Source organism: Arvicanthis niloticus, chromosome X (assembly GCF_011762505.2).
Source record: "Arvicanthis niloticus isolate mArvNil1 chromosome X, mArvNil1.pat.X, whole genome shotgun sequence".
In the NCBI taxonomy this organism is placed as follows: Eukaryota; Metazoa; Chordata; class Mammalia; order Rodentia; family Muridae; genus Arvicanthis; species Arvicanthis niloticus.
In genome coordinates this window covers 59,087,035-59,106,975 of record NC_047679.1, presented here as the reverse complement: position 1 = coordinate 59,106,975, position 19,941 = coordinate 59,087,035, and the positions used below count along the sequence as shown (strand labels likewise).

Sequence of the window (19,941 nt, the reverse complement as noted above, 5' to 3'; positions counted from 1 at the left end):
TGGTTGTTGGGAATTGAACTCAGGACCTCTGGAAGAGCAGTCAGTGCTCTTAACCCCTGAGCCATCTCTCCAGCCCCTCTCCCTTTTAAAGCAGTTACTTTTTTTCAATATCCATCTCCTTAACTCTCCAAATAGTGGAATTACAATCCTGTGGGATTTTTGCTTTCTGGCAGGACCTAATTCAAAATAAATGCACCTTGGGCTTTGGATGTAGCTGTGATAAAATGCTTGCCCAGCTTGTGTGGGATCCTTTACTCAATCCTTTACTTTGTCCTGGGCTGCAAAATAAATAAATAAATCCAAATTATACTGTGTGTGTGCGCGCACGCGCTGAGGAAATATTGAGGATTAAACCAATGTGTATACAAGTAACAGTTAAACATCCTACCAAGTGATCTATATATCCCCAGTGTCTTAGTCAGGGTTACTGTTGCCATGTTGAAACACTATGACCAAAGCAGCTTGATGAGGAGTTCCAGTCATAGGGACAGTACTTGAGCCATCTTCAACAATAGCATGTGCTTGAAAAAAAAAGATTGGGGTGTGTGTGTGTGTGTTGTCTGCATGCATGTGCACCAGGTGTGTGCCTGATCTCTGTGAAGGTCAGAAAAGGGCATCAGATCCCATGAACTAGGTTGTTACCCACCATGTGGGTCCTCCAAAAACAGTTAAATGTTCTCAACCATTGAGCATTTCTCCAGCCCCTCTACCAGAATATTATACTAAACAACAAAACAACAACAACAACAAAAAACCACTTTTGATGTTTGGATGTTTTGGGTGTTGTCAGTTTTGGGTTTGGGGCTGAGGAAGTTGTTTTGCTAGCCAGAGGATATAACGCAAACTTCTGCTGTTGACCATGTAGTTCCCTCAAATCTGTGTAAGAGCCCAGGCTAGAATGGAACTCTAAAGGTTTTTTGAATTCTTGAACTCCTAATCGTCCTGCCTCCACTTCCACCTCCAAAATGCTGGGATTTTGGTTGTGAGAAATCACAAGGACTCCTTTATCTTTGAGACAATTTTATATTGATCAGGTGGCCTGGGATACTGACAATGGAGCCAAAGATGACCTTGTTTTGATGCTCTTGCTTTCACATTCCAAATGCGTGGATTAGAGGCTTGCGTTACTTAGGCCGGCTCAAATTCAAACAATTCTAAAGGAACGTTTTCTGGAGGACGATTCCATTTTTAAATGTAAAAGCCATTTTGTGCCTCCTCCCCGACCCCCCCCCCCCCCCGAAAATCCAGCAACATTTCAAACCTGCGCATGTGTATTGAAAGTCCGCTGAGCGCTGTCTTTACACGTACTAAAGGGGCGGTGCAGCCTTTATAGCGGACCAATAAAAAACCTCCAGATTATCCTTTTCCTATTGGCTGCCGGGAACCAATCGGAAAAGAACTTTTTTTAAAGCAGGCGGCTGCTGCGTGTGACGTAATGCGAGGGGTCGCGCGGCAGGGCTGAGCCGAGCCAATGGGGAGCGGCAAGGGCTCTGTTCGCCCGTTCTCACGCCCCACCCTCGGACCGTGCTGGAAGAAAGTTTCGCCCTGGCGCCGAGAGAGACCAGTGAACATGGCCTCGCCGAGGTGGCTCTGGTGTGTGTGTGCAACCGCAGCGGTGGCACTGCTGCTCGTTTCCAAGGTTCCTTCGGCCTGTGCCCAAAGAAAGAAGGAGGTGAGGCGGCGCCTGCCAGCGGCAGGGACTTTCTCGACTTGGGGCTAGCGAGGGTCCTCTCGCCCCTTCCCAGGGATCTGTGCTGGGCGTGACTTGGATTCCGCGGTTGGGAGGAAGTTGGCTTCACAAAAGCGGGAGCTGCAACTTCTAGTGTATAGGGTTTCGAATCCAAAAGCAGGCTGGAGTAGGTGACCAGCTGGCTTCCAGCAGCTGGAGAATGTGCAGCTACAAGTTGTGACACTCCTGGAGCTCGGACCGCTTTGTGTGTTGGGCTGAGGAGCTCGTTTTGCTACCCAGAGAGTATAATAATGCAAGGTTCTGCTGTCGACTATGTGTACCTCCCTCGGAGGTGTGTGAGATCTGTCTACCATGTCAGCCCAGGAGTGGGAAAACTAGATGAGAGAGATGATGCCACTTTCATGCCCGTTTTTCAAGCATTCAGAAAGTGTAAAGCGTGTTAACCTGTGTTCTGTGACAGAAACGAATCAAGAATGAGCAAACTAAGCCCCACCCCCAATTTGTAGAATTTGTCTTTGAGATGTAGAAAACATACAACATTTATATCCCTTTCTGGTTTTTGTTGTTGTTGTTGTTCTGTTTCGTTTGAAGCATTCTCCCCCTATAGCCCATTCTGGCCTTTACTTCAAGACAATCCTTTGCCTTCTAAGTGCTGGCGTTACAGGTGTGAGCTGGGACGCCCAGCATTCTTTTTTTTAAGTTTGATGTTTAGCAGTCCGAACAGATGGATCTTAGCCCTGTGTTTTTGAACATTTGTGACTTAGAACCATATACTTACAGAGCTTTAAAAGACTAGTGATAATTACTTATACCCTTCCATTTTATAAGTGAGAGCAGCCCTAGATTTACAGAGTTAACTATTGTATTTAAAGTAGATTAAATCCATTCATTCTAATGCCATTTCCTGTGCATTCGGAACTACACAAAACTTATGAGTACATTTTTTAAATACCAGTTAAGCATAGCAATTATTAAGTTAATAAATAAACTAATTTTTGTATCTGAGTATTTGAATTATTTCATAAGATTAAAAACTAAGCCAAGCCTGATATGATGGGCATGCGTGTATTTAAAACACCATAGTGAAAGAGGTTCAGGAATTGAAGGTCATCCTTGGCTACTAATTGAGTTAAGAGACTAGTCTGGGCTACATGAGACCCTATTTGTAAACAGACACACCAAAAAAAAAATAGCAAACAAAAACATTAAATTAGGGAAGTTGGTAAAAAGGAAAATAAAAGTATACAATTATCAAAGATATAATCTAGTGAGCAGCCTTTTTGCTGGGCCAAGAAATTGAAACAGCTTTTCTATGTTGTTGAGTGTGCACTGCATGTATGTGTGCTCACTGCCTTCATGGAGGCCCAAAGAAGGTGTGAAATACCCTAGAACTGGACTTGAGGACAGTCATGACCTGCCATGTGGGAACTAGGAACCAATGCTGTGCAAAAGAAGAGCTCTTAACACGTGTTGTCTACTGCCTGCTGTGGGTTTTTTTTTTTGGGGGGGGGGTTAATTCCAAGTCATTCTTTGTAGACAACTACATGCAGAGTAATACATTTGTTTTTTACCCTTAAAGTCCTGTTTTTAAGCCATATTCATAAGTGTATGTACATGTATAGGAAAAGACTCAAAATTCTGTAAGTAAGACACGATACTGTCCCTTAAGAGCTGCTATCTGTAGGCATTTAGTAATGTTGGTAAGGGAAATGCTTTCAGATATTGTCCTATATATTGGTATTGTCTGAATGTCCACAGAAGACATTATTGAGACAAGTTTTGGTACATAATTCCAGGCTGGCCTTGAACTCCTTCCTTTGGGGTGACAGAATCACAGGGCAAAGTTTTGCTTGTCTTGAGTTTGTCCTCCTGCCTCAGACTCTCTAGTGCTAGAATTACAGGTGTCTGTCTGCCACTCTTCCAGGACACTTAGTCTTTTTGTTTTTGTCAGCTTTTTTAAAGATTTGCTTTTATTTTTAAGTAATTGAAACAATATCTTAGATATGTGAGTGCTTACCTAAATGGATAGATGTGCACCTTGTGTGTAGCTGTTGTCTTTTGGAGGTCAGAAGTTCCCATGGAACTCTACATGAGCCACACTGTATGAGTGTTAGGAACATAATCTGGTGCCCTGAGAAATCAACTGTTGCTCTTAACTGGCAAAACCATTTTTCAATATGTTATTTTTATTTGTGCCTGCCTGTGTGCCTTCATGCATGTATGTGTGTATATGTTACTTTGTGTAGGTGCCTGTGGAGGCCGAAGGAGGACATTTGGATTACCTGGAGCTGGAATTATAGGCTATTACAAGCCAACTGATGGGAACTGAAGGATCCTCTGGAAGATCTGAGCTATCTCTCTGATCCCTTAAATTGTATTTGTTTGGGGGGGTGGTGATTAAGTGCCACTGCATACATATGGAGGCCAAATGATAAATTGCAAGCATCAGTTCTCTCCTACCATATGGGACCCAGGGTTTAAACTCAGGCCATAGACTTGGTGATAAGCACTTTTATTTCACTGGTCCTGCTTCATCTTTTCAAATAAAAAGTGAGAAGTTCTTTGTTATTGGTCATTTTGAGACAGGAGTTCCTGAAATTAGGCCAGACCAGCCTCAGATTCTTTGAGGAGCTGAGAATGACCTTGAATTCCTGATCCTCATGCTTTCGCCTTAAGTGCTGAATTATAGTTGTGTACTCCCAAGCCCAACCCAAAAGTAAAGGGTTTTTAAACTAGAATTTCTACTAGTGAAATTATGTTCACAAATTTTCTTTTGAACTAAAACCAGAAAGGGAGGGGAACTAGAGCATTTGTTGTTCTTGCAGAGTATCTGGGTTCATCCACATAGTGTTCCCAACCATCAAGAACTCCAGGTCCAGAGAACTTAATGCCCTCTTTGGACTTCAGGGGAAACTAGGTATGTACGTGGGCACATACATACGTGTAGACAAAACACATAAAACTTTTTTAAAAAGAAAAATAATTTTTAAGGGAAGTAACACCTAATTGTATATTTTAAAATGGTTAATATAGATTTTTTTGTTATATAAATTTTACCTCAATAAATTTTTTTGTATTGTTTTTTGAGACAGAGTTTCTCTGTGTAGCCCTGGCTGTCCTGCAACACACTCTTTGTAGACCAGGCTGGCCTTGAACTCACAGAGAGACACCTGCCTTTGCCTCCCAATTGCTGGGATAAAAGGCATGGACCACCTTTACCTGGCCAATAATTGTTTTTTTAGATAGTCTAATTCTAACTCCCTTTTATTCATGCCCACTGTTCAGAATTTGGAAATATATTGCTCTAACTCCTTACCTGACTGACCTTTAGCCTGTTCTTCTTTATGTATACCAAAGGAAATCATTGTAAACAAGATCCAAGCACAACCACAAAGAAATATTAAGGAAATTGTAACTCAATAGTTCTTTTATTTATAATTGGGGAAAGTGTTTCCCAAAAGTCCATGTTTTTATGTCAGAAATCTATACCAAAAATACAGGGGGGAAAAGTAGTATAGTGAGATAGTAGCAGTATTCACTGTATGCTTTAAGTAACTTACTGTTTCTGCTGTGTGTATCAACTACTATGCAAGAATAGCAAGTACTGTTAACAGAAGTCAGTGTTCCAGGCTAGATAGGTAGCTTAGTGGTGGACTGCTTACCTGCAGTGCACAAGGCCCTGCTGACCCATTTTTATGCTTGCAGAAGTGCTAACAGGGAAAACCTGGAAACCTCTTAACCTACTTTGTAGAATATAAAAAGGGCTTCTCTAGCCTTTATATTCTTCATCAACCAGCCTTGTATCAGCTCAAGCTTTTTTTCTTTTTAAAAAGAATTATTTATTTATTTATTTTATGTATATGAGTACACTGTCAATGTCTTCAGACAGGCCAGAAGAGGACATCAGATCCCATTACAGTTAGTTGTGAGCTACTATGTGGTTGCTCACAATTGGGAATTGAACTCAGGACCTCTGGAAAAACAGTCAGTGCTCTTAACTGCTGAGCCATCTCTCCAGCTCCCCTACACCCCCCAGGCTTTTTAAAGTTTGTATTTTTAGATTTATTTATTTTGGGGGCTGAAGAGATAGCTCAGTGTTGTGTACTACTTCTGCAGAGGAACCAAGTTTAATTCCTGCCACTCAGACAGCTTACAGCCTCCTGCAATTCCTGCTACAGGGACTCTTGCTCCTCTGGCCTCTGTGGGCACCTCATGCACATACCTAACTCACATGCAAATACCTATACACAGAAGTACATACACACAACTAAACGGAAATACTTACTTTATGCACGTGAGTATTTTGCCTGAACATACGCATGTGTGACATGTGTATGCAATGCCCACAGAGGCTGAAAGAGGGTATCAGATCTGACCCTAGAGTTATAGACAGCTGGAAACTACCATGTGGGTACTGGAAAATGAACCCATGTCTCTGCAGGAACAGCAAGTGCTCTGAACCAAGCACTACCAACTGAGCTACATATTCAGCCATGACCTTGTCTTAAAATAATTTTTATTTTATTTATGTATGTGTATCTGTGGGAGGAATTGTATATGTGTGTAGGGTTGCCTGAAGATGCCATAAGATAGGATCAGATTCCCTTGCAGCTGGAGTTATGAGAGTCTCTGCGGGCTGTTTGATGTGGGTGCTAGGCTCTGAACTCCAGTCCTTAAGCTTTCTTTCTGTATCAGGTGTGCTGAGTTATCTGCCTTTTCTGGTCTTCTACGCTTGTACAGATAGCTCCAGTTTGCTGGAGGAACTTTTCCCTCTTCCTTACCACCATACCCCTATTTACCTGAGGGTCTCTACTCCTTTTTCTGTGGGTTGTTTTTAGAGTCTCAAGCGTATGCTGATCTTGACTTCATTTCATAGCCAACATTGGCCTCTTCAACTGTGCTGGGATTACGAATGTGCACCAGTGCTCTTGGTCTTTCCAACTCTTTAAGTCTTGAAATTTTGCCGGGCAGTGGTAGCGCAAGCCTTTAATCCCAGCACTTGGGAGGCAGAGGCAGGTGGATTTCTGAATTTGAGGCCAGCCTGGTCTACAGAGTGAGTTGCAGGACAGCCAGGGCTACACAGAGAAACCCTGTCTTGAAAAACCAAAAAAAAAGTCTTGAACTTTTCTCTGATCCCTAGGGTAAATTGACATGAATTTATTAGCACATGATACTGGCATGGTTTATATATCAGCCCTTTTCATTAAATTGTGAACATCTTTTTTTTTAAAGATTGATTTATTTATTTTATATATGTGAGTACACTGTTGCTGTCTTCAGACACACCAGAAGAGGGCATCAGTTCCCATTACAGATGGTTGTGAGCCACCATGAGGTTGCTGGGGATTGAACTCGGGACCTCTGGAAGAGCAGTCAGTGAGCCATCTCTCCAGCCCTGTGAACATCTTGAATGCAGAAACTTAATTTTTCTTTCAATAAGTATCAATAAATCTAAGATTGATGGTCCACTCCTGTAATTCTATCATTTGAGAGGCTGTGTAACGGCCCGCTCTGTTCCTCAGGTCCGGGTCTAGCAAGAGAGAGTGTGGGGCAAGTGACGCAAAGAATGGAGACAAGACAGAGGGTCTGATCAAGTCTCAAGTCTCGTTTATTGTGTCTCTCTCTCTTTTATTGTCTCATTGTCTCCCATATTCTCTTATATTGAAGGGAAATCTGGGGTATTTATATGCTTTTGCCATGTGCCTTGTAGCCTCGTGAATACCACGTGCCTTGCAGGCGTGGATATGACGTAAGCCTTACAGGTGTCTATAGTGTGGATAGCATGTGCACCTTGAGCCTTGCAGGCTTGGATACCATGTGCGCCTTACAGGCATGTATGGCGTGGATAGCACATGAACCACATGCCTTGCAGGCATGGATACCACGTGCGCCTTGCAGCTGGGGGCAGTAAACAGCAAAACAAAATATGTGGGATATCAGAGTGTGCTTCAGCTGTTATAGGCTGTTGAAAAACAAGTCTCACGTCATGTCAGGGTATATGGCTCAAGATGGCTGCAAAGCTGATAGCCGCTTTCTGCTAAAAGTCGGCTCCCAACAAGGCTGAGCCAGGGAGATACTCTGAATTTTTTAGTCAGCCTGGGTTACACAGGCCAAACCCAATTTATGCAGTGCTTCATCATGCATGCTAGGCAAACATTCTACCAACTGAGCTACAGCCCCAGCCAGGGATAATTTTTAGTGTGTGTGTGTGTGTGTGTGTGTGTGTGTGTGTGTACATATGTGTTGGTTCCTGCAGATACCAGAAAAGGGGAGTCAAGAGAGATCCCTTGGAGCTGGAGTTATAGACATTACTTGGCTATATTTCTATCCTAGTTGGGGCTTCTATTGCTGTGAAGAGACACCATGACCATGGCAACTCATATAAAGGAAAACATTTAATTGGGGCTGGATTACAGTTTCAGAGGTTTAGTCCATTATCATGGTGGGAAGCTTGGTGGCACGCAGCTAGACATGGTGCTGGAGGAGGAGCTCAGAGTTCTACATCTTGATCCTGGGGGTTGCTGAAGGAGACTATGTGCCACACTGGGCGAAGCTTGATCATATGGAACCTCAAAGCCTGCCCCTACCCCCTGTAATGACAAACTTTCTCCAGCAAGGCCACATCTACCCCAACAAGATCACATCTCCTAATAGTGCTACTCCCTAATGGCCAAACATTCAAACAAATGAGTCTGTGGGGGCCATTCCTAGTCAGACCACCACATTCCACTCCATGATGCAAAAATACATTCAGTCCAACTTCAAGAGCCTCCATAGTATGACAGTCTCATACTTTTTTAGAAGTTCAAAGTCTTCTGTGATTCATGTAATTTCTTAACCTTAATCTCCTGTAAAATTAATATAAAAAAAGCAGATCACATACTTCTAACATATAATGGTACAGGATATATATGATTGAGCATCAAGTGCTCTTACTGCTGAGACATCTCTGTAGCTGGTAGGTAAGTTGGTAGTTAGGGGTGTGTGTGTGTGTGTAGTGAGTACTGAGGGTTGAACCTATATTTTTACAACTGATCTATATATCCCCAATGTCTTAGTCAGGGTTACTTTAATATTGCTGTGTTGAAACACCATGATCCTAGCAACTTGGGGAGTAAATGGTTCATTAGCTTATACTTCCACATCACAGTCCATCATCCAGGGAAGTCAGGACAGGAACTCAAAACAGGGCAGGAACCTTGAGGCAGGAGCTGATGCAGAGGCCATGGAGGGGTGCTGCTTAGTGGCTTCCTCCCTATGTGCAGCTTGCTTTCTTACAGAGCTAGGATCACTAGCCCAGGAATGGCACCACCCATAATGTGCTGGTCCCTCCCCCATCAATCACTAATGAAGAAAACGACCTATAGGCTGCATACACCCCAGTATTATAGATGTATTTTTTCAAGCAAGGCTCCCTCCTTTAAGATCAGTCTCCTTTGTGTCAAGTTGACATAAAACTAGCCAGCACAGCCACTATAAAACTATTTTGGAGTGGGCTGCTACCCCAGATTGAACCCAAGGCCTCAAGCTTAGTGGATAAACACTGCCACTAAGCTGCATCTTTTGGTCAAAATCCCTACCCCCACTTCCCAAGAGGGTTTCACTGTGTAGCCATGGGTGTCTTGGATCTCTGTAGACCAGGCTGGTTTCAAACTAAAGGATCTATATGCCTCTGCCTTTGCCTCTGCTTCTGGGGTGCTGCCAGGGTAGTGGACACATTTTAAATGAAGGGCTAAAAATACAAATTGGTGGTAAAGTGCTTGTTTAGCATACTCAAGGCCTTGAGGTCAGTCATTAGTACAGGTTAAAATAGTTGTGTTTTCTTTCCTGATGTTGCTTTTTTACTATACTTTTTTGTTTTTTTGGTTTCTTTTTTTTATTGTAACCTAGGTTAGTCCTACACTTGCTGCAGTGTAAACTTGCTGCATTGTTGAGGGTGATCTTGAGGTCCTGATTCTCCTCTATTTCCACCTCTTATGTGCCGGGGATTTTTTTGTTTTGTTTTGTTTTGTTTTTGAAACAGGGTCTTATGGGTCTAAGGTGACCTGGAACTTACTATGTAGAAGATGGCTTTTTACTCAGATCCTCTTTCTTCCATCATTTTTTAATTTTGTTTTGTTCATGCTGCTGTAAAATTTGTGATCCCCCTGCCTCAGCCTCCTGAGTGCTGAGGTTATAGGCATATGCCACCATATGTGGTAAGATTATTTTTCTTTTCTTTATTTTTTATTTAATTTTAATATGTGTGGGTTTCTTAGGGTTTCTGGTGCCAAGAAGAGACACCATGACCATAGTAACACTTACAAAGGAAAACATTTAATTGGGGCTTGCTTAGGGTTTCAAAGAATCAGGTCATTATCATCATGGCTGGAAACAAGGCAGTACACAGGCAAACTTGGTGCTCCAGCAGGGCCACACCCACTCCCTATGAGCCAAGCATTCAAACACTACCTATTCAAACTACCACAGTGGGTGTTTTGCCTGCATGTACATCTGTGCACTACATGCTTGCCTGGTGCCCAGGGATGCCAGAAATCAGGCACTGGATCCCCTGGAACTAGAGTTATACCTGGGTCCTCTGCAAGAGCAGTGGTTGCTCTTACTAACCAGTGAGCCATCTCTCCAGCATCAAAAATTGTTTCTTGGCCTCTTTCTGGGAATCCTTATCCTGTGCCCTGTTAGTCTTACTTTAACTTGGCACTAGCTAGTATCATCTGAGAGGATAAAATCTCAATTGAAAAAATACCTCCATAAGGTCAGGCTGTAAGCAGACAAGCCTGTAAGGACCCTTTTTCTGTTCTTTCACTCCCTCTACACACACAGGATTTCTTTGTGTAGTCCTGACTGCTCTGGCCCCGCTTGGATGTTTGGATTAAAGGACAACTACCAAGCTATCTTTCCCTTCTCTTCCTTTTCTAGCCCTCCCCCTCTTTCCTTCTTCTCCCTCTCCCTTTCCCTCCCTCTCCTTTCTTTTTTTTTTTTCAGTTTCTCTGTAGCTCTGGTCTAGAACTCCCTATGTAGACCAGGCTGGCCCCAGACTCACAGAGATGTGCCTGCCTCTGCGTCCTGAGTGCTGGGCTGTGCGCCACTGCCTGGTGGTGGGGCATTTTCTTAATGACTAATTGATGTTGAAAGGCCCAGCCTGTTGTAAGCTGGGCTGGTGCTCCTGATTCTATAAGAAAGCAAGCTGAGCAACCCATGGGAATCAACACCACTAAGCAGCGCTCCTCCATGACCTCTGCATCAGCTCCTGTCTCAGGTTCCTGCCCTGTTGAAGTTCCTGGCTTGACTTTCTTTGGTAACAAACAATGATGTGAAAGTAAAATAAATGCTCCCCCCGTCCCCAGTTGCTTTTGGTCTTGATATTTTATCACAGAAACAAAAATCCTAGACAAAAAGGGATAGAAAATATGAAAAGGGATAGGTGCTGTGATAATTTGTATATGCTTGGCCCTGGGAGTGGTACTATTAGAGGGTGTGGCCTTGTTGGTGTAGGTGTGGCCTTGTTGGAGTAGCTGTGGCACTGTGGGTATGGACTTTAAGACCCTCATTCTAGCTGCCTGGAAGTCAGTCTTCTGTTTGCTTTTGGAACAAGATGTTAAGTTCTCAGCTCCTCCTGCGCCATGCTGGCCTGGATGCTGCCATGTACCTGCCTTGATGATAATGGACTGAACCTCTGAACCTGTAAGCCAGCCCCAATTAAATGTCCTTTATAAAACTTGCCTTGGTCATGGTGTCTGTTCACAGCAGTAAAACCCTAACCAAGACAGTTGCAAAAACATATCAAAGCATGATAAAAATGGTCATGATATTTTTGAATGTCTCTTCCTGATTCTCAGTTCTCAAAAATTTAAAAAAAAAAACTATTTTTTCTTTTTGTTTTTTTTTTTTCAAGACAGGGTTTCTCTGTGTAACAGCCCTCACTGTCCTGGAACTCATTCTGTAATGTAGTTTTGAGACAGGCCATAGGAGTATCACAGATGTTAATTTGGAGAGACAGTTCAGCAGTTAAGAGTACATACTGCTCTTGCAGGAGGCCTGAGTTCAGTTCCCAGCACCCATGTGGTATCTCACAACCACCTGTAACTTCTGACTTCCTTGGGCATCAGGCACATGTGTGGTGCACAGACACACAGGCAGACAAAACTTAAACCCATAAACTAAACTAAGACTTGAACAATCATTTTAAAAGAAATATCACAGATGCAAACTCCTGTAGTTCTGTAGATGGCATTTATTACAGAGACATAACAGTAACTAAACAGCTACAAAAAGTTGAGACACTCCAACCCCCGCTCAAAAAAAAAAAAAAAAAAAGAAGATCAGAGAAAGAAACAGGGATGGATTTGGGCTGTTTATGGAGTAGGTAAACCAAGAATGGAGCAGATGGCAAAAGAATTAAAAATGCTCTCTTTTCTGCTCAGTCTGTCTCTTCCAGTAATTATCTGTCAATTACGTTTCCAGATTTGTTCAATTTCAGTTTTAATTGAAGGACAGTGTTGTAAGTGTATTGCTGAAGAGCAGTTAGACGAGTGAGAGGGCTAAAAATAAGAAAAATTTTAAATGAGCAAGCCCTGGTGTACTAGAACAGAGTTACAATCTAGGTTTTGAAGAAATTCATACTGGTAATGCTTCTGAAATTCAAAATAATTTAAATGACGGAATTTGTTTTAGTTTGAGCCCCTAATGGATTTCTGTATTTTTTTTCTGATGAGGGAGATGTAATGACAGAATTCCTGTTGGTTAAGATTTAAGCTTCTCTAGAATAATAATAACCAGGTTAAATGCCTGGGTGTGGTGTTGCATACTTTGATACCACGGGACTTGAGAATAGGATCCCTGTAAGCTTAAGGCTAGCCTGGTCTACATAGTAAAGTTGAATTTAGTCAGGGCTAGATAATGAGAGAGAGAAAGCTAGCTTTCTGGGAGTGTGTGTCTGTAATCCTAACACTTGGGATTCCGTGGCAAGAGGGTTGTGAGGTTGAAGCATAGCTTGGCTACATAAAAAGTCAAAAGCTAGATTGAGCTACAGAGGGAAAGTCAATCTCAAAACACAAGGAAGAAAATAGAAGCAAACCTTTCCATTTAACAAGAAAACAAGTGGAAACCAGGAGACTCTTCAAAATGAAGGCCTCCACCTGCTAAGTGCTGGGATAATAGGCTATGCCTCCAAACCTCTTTGTGTTGTTTTTGTTCTTGATATTTGGAATTGGGGTCTTACTGTGTTGCCCAAGCTGGTCTTGGGCTTTTGGGATCAGGAGATCCTCTTATTTTAACTTCCTGGGTAACTACAATTATAAACAAGACCTGCTAAATGAACCTTAAGTGCCAAGTTGAATATATTCACAAAATTCCCATTTTGTCTTTTGTAGATGGTGTTATCTGAGAAGGTTAGTCAGCTGATGGAATGGACCAATAAAAGACCTGTAATAAGAATGAATGGAGACAAATTTCGTCGCCTTGTTAAAGCTCCACCAAGAAATTACTCTGTTATTGTCATGTTTACTGCTCTCCAACTTCATAGACAGTGTGTCGTTTGCAAGTATGAGCTTTCATCTCTACTTTGAAATGAAATAACTTAAATGGTTTTTAACTCTTTTTCTATCTCAGAACCAAAATTGCATAGAGGGTTTGTTAATAGTAACATATATACCTTACTCAGGGAATATATAATAACAAACAATACTACTGTTTTATAACCATTCTTGGTTGTGCATATTGGTAGAAAACACTGTAGCTATCATGGATTATTTAAAAATCAACCACTATTTGAATTGATAAGCAATTTATATAACAGTATACTAGTTGTATTGACATAATTTTTTTATTACTACATGTGTGTACAAGCACACATGAGTAGATGCGCATGTACTATTGTGCACATGTGGAGGTCAGAGAACAACTTCCAGAAGTCATTTCTGTCCTTCCAGCATAGATCCCAGGGATAGAATATAGGTCAGCAGGCTTACACAGCAAGTACTTTCACCCACTGAGCCTCTCCAGCCTAGTGTTATGAGTACTTTCAGGCTGGGGGTGCAACTCAGGAAAACTGGGTTTAATCCCAAGTACTCCAAAAGAAAGAATCTAGAAGACTTTTCAATTTCATACTTCTTTTCCTTTGGGGATTTTCTTTTCTATTTTTGAAGCAGAGTTAAAGTTTGTGTTTGTATGCATGTACATGCCTGCGTGTGTGCATGTGCATGGGAGTATATAGAGGTCAGGGGACTAGTGGCTGTGGAAGTTCTTGTCTCCTTTTACTATATGGGTCCCAGGGACTGAACTCAGATCATAACGCTTAGTGGAAAAATCCTTTACCCTTTGATCCAACTCAGCAGCCCTTGAAAGGGATTTTTGTACGATTTCTGAATGTCCTAGAAGTTGGTATGTAGGCCCTGCTATCATCAAACTCACAGAGATCCACCTGCCTCTGCCTCCTAAGCGATAGGGTTAAAGCTGTGTGCTACCATGCTCAACTTTATTGTTTAAAGATATTATTATGTGTATCTGTGTGGAAGTATGTGCATATGAATGCAGGTTCCCTCAGAGACCAGAGCCATTTGATGCCCCTGGAGCTGCAGTTTTAGGTGGTTGAAAGCTACAGGATCCAGGTGCATGGAAGCAAACTTAGGTCTTCTGCAAGAGCAGTCCATTCTCTTAACTGTTGAGCCATCTTTCCAGCCCCTTCGTTTCCATCTTAGTTATGTATATGTGGAGAGGAGAGGAAACTTAAACGAAGTAGTGTAAAACTTCCTTTCAAAGGCCGGTGAGTTGGTTCAGAGGAGTTGGCATGTGAGCATAGGTGGTCACAGAGGTCAGGCATATCCATCCATTACAGGTGACTGTGAGCTGTCTGATGGGAGTGCTTACAACCAAACTAGATCTTCTGCCAGAGCAGAATATGCTCTTAAGAGCTGAGTCATCTCTCTAGCCCTTTACATTTAATTTTTTTAAAAATGCATATGTTTAAGTGTTTTGCCTGTGTGGATGTCTATATACCACTTAAATGAAGGGCCTGCAGAGGTCAGAAGAGGGTATGCGGTCTCCTGGAACTGGAGTTATAGGCGGTCATGAACCTCCATGTGAATGCTAGGAATTGAACCCAGATCCTCTAGAACAGCAAACAGTTCTCCTAAGCACTGAGTATCTCTCCAACATTAACCCTCATGAATATTTTAAACCACTTCATTACTTAGAAAAAGAAGACAAAGTATAAAAGGGACTGAAGTAGGAGAGAAGACATTTCCATAGTGGATTCTTCTAACTATGTATATCTGAGAAGCTAAAAAAAAAAATAGTTGCTGAGGCTCTAGTGTGCCATTGGACTGCACACTAGTAGACTCAGTCTCCATGCCACCATCATGTCACAACACAGCCACACACTTTCCCTCCAAATAGCTTTTCATCAGGACTGTGGTAGACAATTCCAGGTCTGAATATCCTATAAATTTGTTCATTGTGGGCCTATAGCTGATGTGTATTCCACTCGATTCTTCCTTAGACGCTCACAAATACTTTTGAATAAAAGAATGGGATACTGAACAAAATTTATAAAATATGGATAGAGAATAAATCAGCGAATGTCAAATTGAAATAGGCTGTAGGATGCTGGGCAGTGGTGGTGCACACCTTTAATTTCAACACTCAGGAGGCAGAATGAGTTGGATTTCTGAGTTCGAGGCCAGCCTGGTCTACAGAGTGAGTTCCAGGACAGCCAGGGCTACACAGAGAAACCCTGTCTTGAAAAAAACAGAGAAATAGGCTCAAGATTTAATCTCCAGCACTAAAATACATACATAAACAGAAGAGGATGGAGGTAAAAGTTTTATCATAAATAAAAAAATGTTTTCTAGCAGAATAATAATTAAAAAATAAAACAACACTAGAACCCCCAAACCTCCTTTCATAAATAGGTATAAGTTAATGCATTTATGTTATTTAAACCTCTAAAGAATTTTTTTTTTTAAGAAAGATAAAGATATATATGGGAAAATATGTAAATTAGCCAGTCTTCAAAATGAACGCATATAGTAAAAAAAAAAATATTCAAGGATAACTCAGGGTTTGTCTCAAGTCTCTAGAGTTTTCTTGTCTTTCATTCTAATAATTCATCTAATTGTATTTTTACTTACCAACTATCTTCTGTGATTCTCTCTCTCTCTCTCTCTCTCTCTCTCTCTCTCTCTCTCTCTCTGTGTGTGTGTGTGTGTGCGTGTGCGCGCGCATGTTCATAACTGTGCAGGTACATGTGTGTGCCTCAGTGTAAAGTCCATAAGACAGTCTTTGGTGTCATCTTCAGAAATACTGTCTACCTCCTTTGAAACACTGGAGCACACTGATTAGGCTAGGCTAGCTATCCAGCTAGCCCAGGGGATCCACTTGTCTCTGCCTCCCAAGTACTGCAATTCCAAGTGTACACTACCACTTTCTTTTAACATGGCATCTGGAAAGTAAACTCATGTCCTCCATGCTTTCAGGGCAAGCATTTTACTGACCCAGTCATCTCTCCAGCCTTCGTATTTTATTTAATTTTTAAAACTTGAAACAGGGTCTCACTATGTAGCCCTTGAATGTTCTGAGACTTGCTATAAAAGCAAGCAGGCTTTTAACTTTGGCAGTCTTCCTGTCTTTGCCTTCTGAGTACTGGTCTTAAGGCCTGTGCCAGCTTCTCTCTCTGGCTACATACTTTAGATTTTTTTAAGGTAGGCTGTTAGATCTTCTTCGTCTGATAATTTAGGGCTCCAAATTATTGAGAGTGAGTGTTAGAGCCCCTGCCTTGACTGTGTGGGACTCCATTCAATCCCCAGCACCAAAACCAACAATGTGTAGATGCTGGGTATGGTCATATATGCTCACAATCCTTCCTGCTGATTAGTCTGAGGCAGAAGGGACATTTGAGACCAGTACTTTGAGTCCAGGCTGATCACCATAGTCAGAGCCTGTTTTAAAAACAAAGGCTAGAGAGATAGCATAACATTTAATGCCCTTTACTGCTCTTGCTGAGTTCAGTTCCACGAACCCATGTTGGACAGTTCACCAGCTCCAGGTAGATCTGATGCTTCTGACCTCAATGAACATTGGTACTCACATAGAGACACACATACATACATACATACATACATACACACATACATACACACATACATACATACAAACAAATAAATAAAAACCAATAAAGGGAGGAAAGCCCCCACAACTTACAGAGGGTATTAGCTGGATTTTTTTTCAGTGACCACCAAAAATGTTTTGGAGCCAGGCACTTAGGAGGCAGAGGCCAGCCTGGTCTACAGAGGATGTGCCAGGACAGCCAGGGCTGCCAAGAGAAGCCCATCTTTGAAAAAAATAGTTTTAAAAGAGGTTTGGGGATTAAATAAAAAAACAAGTGTAAATTCTGAAATAGAATCACGAAATTACCAATTCCTGGTGAGATCTCCAACACTTAGGTATAGGGAGGGCTTCTCTTATACTTAAAGTGTATTCTAACCTTATCAGCTGTACTTGACTTACTTGCCAATCATTTTCAATATTTCTTTCACTAAAATTTGCTATTAGTTAATTAGGTTTTGTTTTACTGCTGATGAGCTAGGTTGTTTTTTAAAAGTGTTTCATATGTTTATCCCTACTAATCTGATTGAATTCAGGCAAGCTGATGAAGAATTCCAGATTCTGGCAAATTCTTGGCGATACTCCAGTGCATTTACCAACAGGATATTTTTTGCCATGGTGGATTTTGATGAAGGTTCTGATGTATTTCAAATGGTAAGATGTCTGGTTTCATTTTTATGCAGGAATAAAGTACAGATAAAGCAAAATATGTTTTTTAATGATTCCAAGAATTTAACTAGTAGAGCCAGAGACATGGCTGCTTGGTTAGAAGCTCTTGTTCTTCTTGCAGAGGACTCACATGATGACTCAAAACCATCCCTAACTCCAGTTCCAGTCCAGGCATGCATATAGTGCACATACATGCATGCAGACAAAATACTCATGCACAGGAAATAAGTCTAAAAATATTTTTAAGAAGTAAAATAGGAATATGTTAATGTAAGAGCTAAAGTAGTGAACTAAAATATGCCTAATTAAAAAACAGTAATAACCCATGCCCACCTAACTAGAGTACAGAAATTGAGCAGTAAGCAAGTAATATCCACACAGTTTTTAAGTTTGTTGTTGTGTGACATAGTCTGTGTAGCATAGACTGAATACACACGTCCAATCCTTTCTCCATCTATCTCCCAAGTGTTGGGATTATAGGTGTTCATCACCCTGCCTAATAACTTATACATACATACATGCATACATACATACATACTCATACATGTTCGTGTGTGTGTGTGTGTGTGTGTGTGTGTGTGTAAAGCAGAGGAATTTTTTCAATGTAGGAAAATACGTGATCAATGACACCCTCTACATGGTAGTAGTGTATGCAGAAGTGGAGCAGGGGAAAGAAGTATATGTAATTCAACAACCAAGCCAAGGCCAGTTGTCCAATCATTGTCTCCTTTCCGGTTCATCAAGATGGGCAATCCAAAGTCAACATAGCTTAATGAGATTAATCTGCTTCTCTGAGATCACCTCTGCTCCAAAATGTAGCCTTATCTTCGGTTTAATTATCTTATTTGGGGGAGAGAGTATTATTGTCCTTCAGGAAATCCCACTTATATAAAGAACAAGCCAGGTACAGTAATTTGGCACAGTAACAGCATTTGGGAGGTGGCTGTGCTGGAACTCACTATGTAGACCAGGATGACTATCAGCTCACAAAGATCTACCTGCCTCTGCTTCCCCAGTGCTGGGATTAAAAGTGTGTGACCCTATACCTGTTTTTTGTTTGTTTTAAGACAGTGTCTCTCTCTAAGCTGTCTAAGCTTCTGTGAACTCAGTGTACTGCTCAAACAGTCCTTTAACCTGGACTCGTCCCATGTCATAAATGTATGCTTATTATTTTTTTATAGAATATATGAACAACTTAAAATAACTGGTATGGAAAAGGTGTAATTATTACAGTCACTGGTAGCCATGTGTTCGAAAGCATGCTTCATAACTCTCCTTAGACCAATCATTTCAGCTGTATAATTATAATCATGTCTGTGGAAGCCTACATTTCTATCAGGCATGGTGATACATGTTTTTAATCCTAGCACTCAGGAAGCAGACACAGGAGGATTATTGCAAGTTCAAGATTAGCCTGGATGGCTCAGCAAAAACCTGTCTCAAAAACAGGCCTAAATTTTAAAATTATTTTTTGCCACTAAGATTATTTTCTTGGAGGTGGGCTTGGGTGTACTATGCTGGGGTTCCAGGCCTGCAGTACAGAAGGAAAGCAGGGTCGACAGAATAGAGGAGGATGTGGGTCATCAGAGTTTCTAGAAACGAGGGCAGTAGGGAGGGAGTGCCTTCAGAATTTCTAGGACATCTGGAGTGCATGCTCTGGGTGGTCACTAGTGCTTGCAGGTACCCCGGCCTGGCCTTGGGGCACTAGAGAGTCAGATGAAGTTGGGAGCAGAGTCTCTACTGTTTGTACATTTCTTTTCCTTGATCGCCCAGGTACAGAAACTCATCTCCAGATACTTGCAAAATAGATCGCAACATAGATCTTGAATTTAGGTGTGCCTGTATGAGCAAGTGACTGTTTGGATAGAGGATTGTATTATTGGCTTTGATGTGTACATGAACCTTGTATTACATGATGCAGAAGAGATTCGTTTGAAAACAAAGTCAAGAAAACAACTGGGTTGGATCATGCTAAAAGGGGATAATATTACTCTGTTCCAAAGTGTTTCCAACTAGCAATGGTCCAGCATGGGAAAAGCTGAAGAAGGCAGTTCAGTGTTTTTAAAGATGTCTTCTGCTGGGAGCTACATTTATGCATCTTTTTCTTGTGACATTATCATTAGGTGATAATAAATGCTGTGAGATTGTTTTTATTACAAAAAAAGAGACTGTTTTCTTGTTAACTTATGTTTCCATGGATTACTCTTTATTCAGCTAAATATGAATTCAGCTCCAACTTTCATCAACTTTCCTCCGAAAGGAAAACCCAAAAGGGCTGATACATATGAGTTGCAGGTGCGAGGGTTTTCAGCTGAACAGATTGCCAGGTGGATCGCAGACAGAACTGATGTCAATGTAAGTTTTCCTGCTTTACAGAACTGTTTTTTTTTCATGGTTTTTGAATCTTACCTGGGGATGCTAGCTGGCCTTGTCTTCATGTCATTGAGCTGGAATGATTTGGCAGTTCTTACATGTTATTT

The 19,941-nt window shown here is 41.5% G+C and overlaps 1 protein-coding gene across 2 annotated transcripts in view; it reads left to right on the top strand.

The window, feature by feature from the left end:
- The first annotated feature begins 1,425 nt into the window (after positions 1 to 1,425).
- Magt1 (magnesium transporter 1) overlaps positions 1,426 to 19,941 on the top strand; it is a 36,427-nt gene continuing 17,911 nt past the window's right edge. Inside the window, exons 1-4 of one of the 2 annotated variants that reach the window (XM_076918544.1) lie at positions 1,426 to 1,672; positions 13,063 to 13,232; positions 17,329 to 17,446; positions 19,676 to 19,816. In XM_076918544.1, the coding sequence (XP_076774659.1) occupies positions 1,472 to 1,672; positions 13,063 to 13,232; positions 17,329 to 17,446; positions 19,676 to 19,816 (630 nt within the window). In that variant the 5' untranslated portion in view covers positions 1,426 to 1,471. The remainder of the gene's footprint in view (positions 1,673 to 13,062; positions 13,233 to 17,328; positions 17,447 to 19,675; positions 19,817 to 19,941) is intronic. The other variant, XM_034485293.2, reaches the window with a different exon arrangement.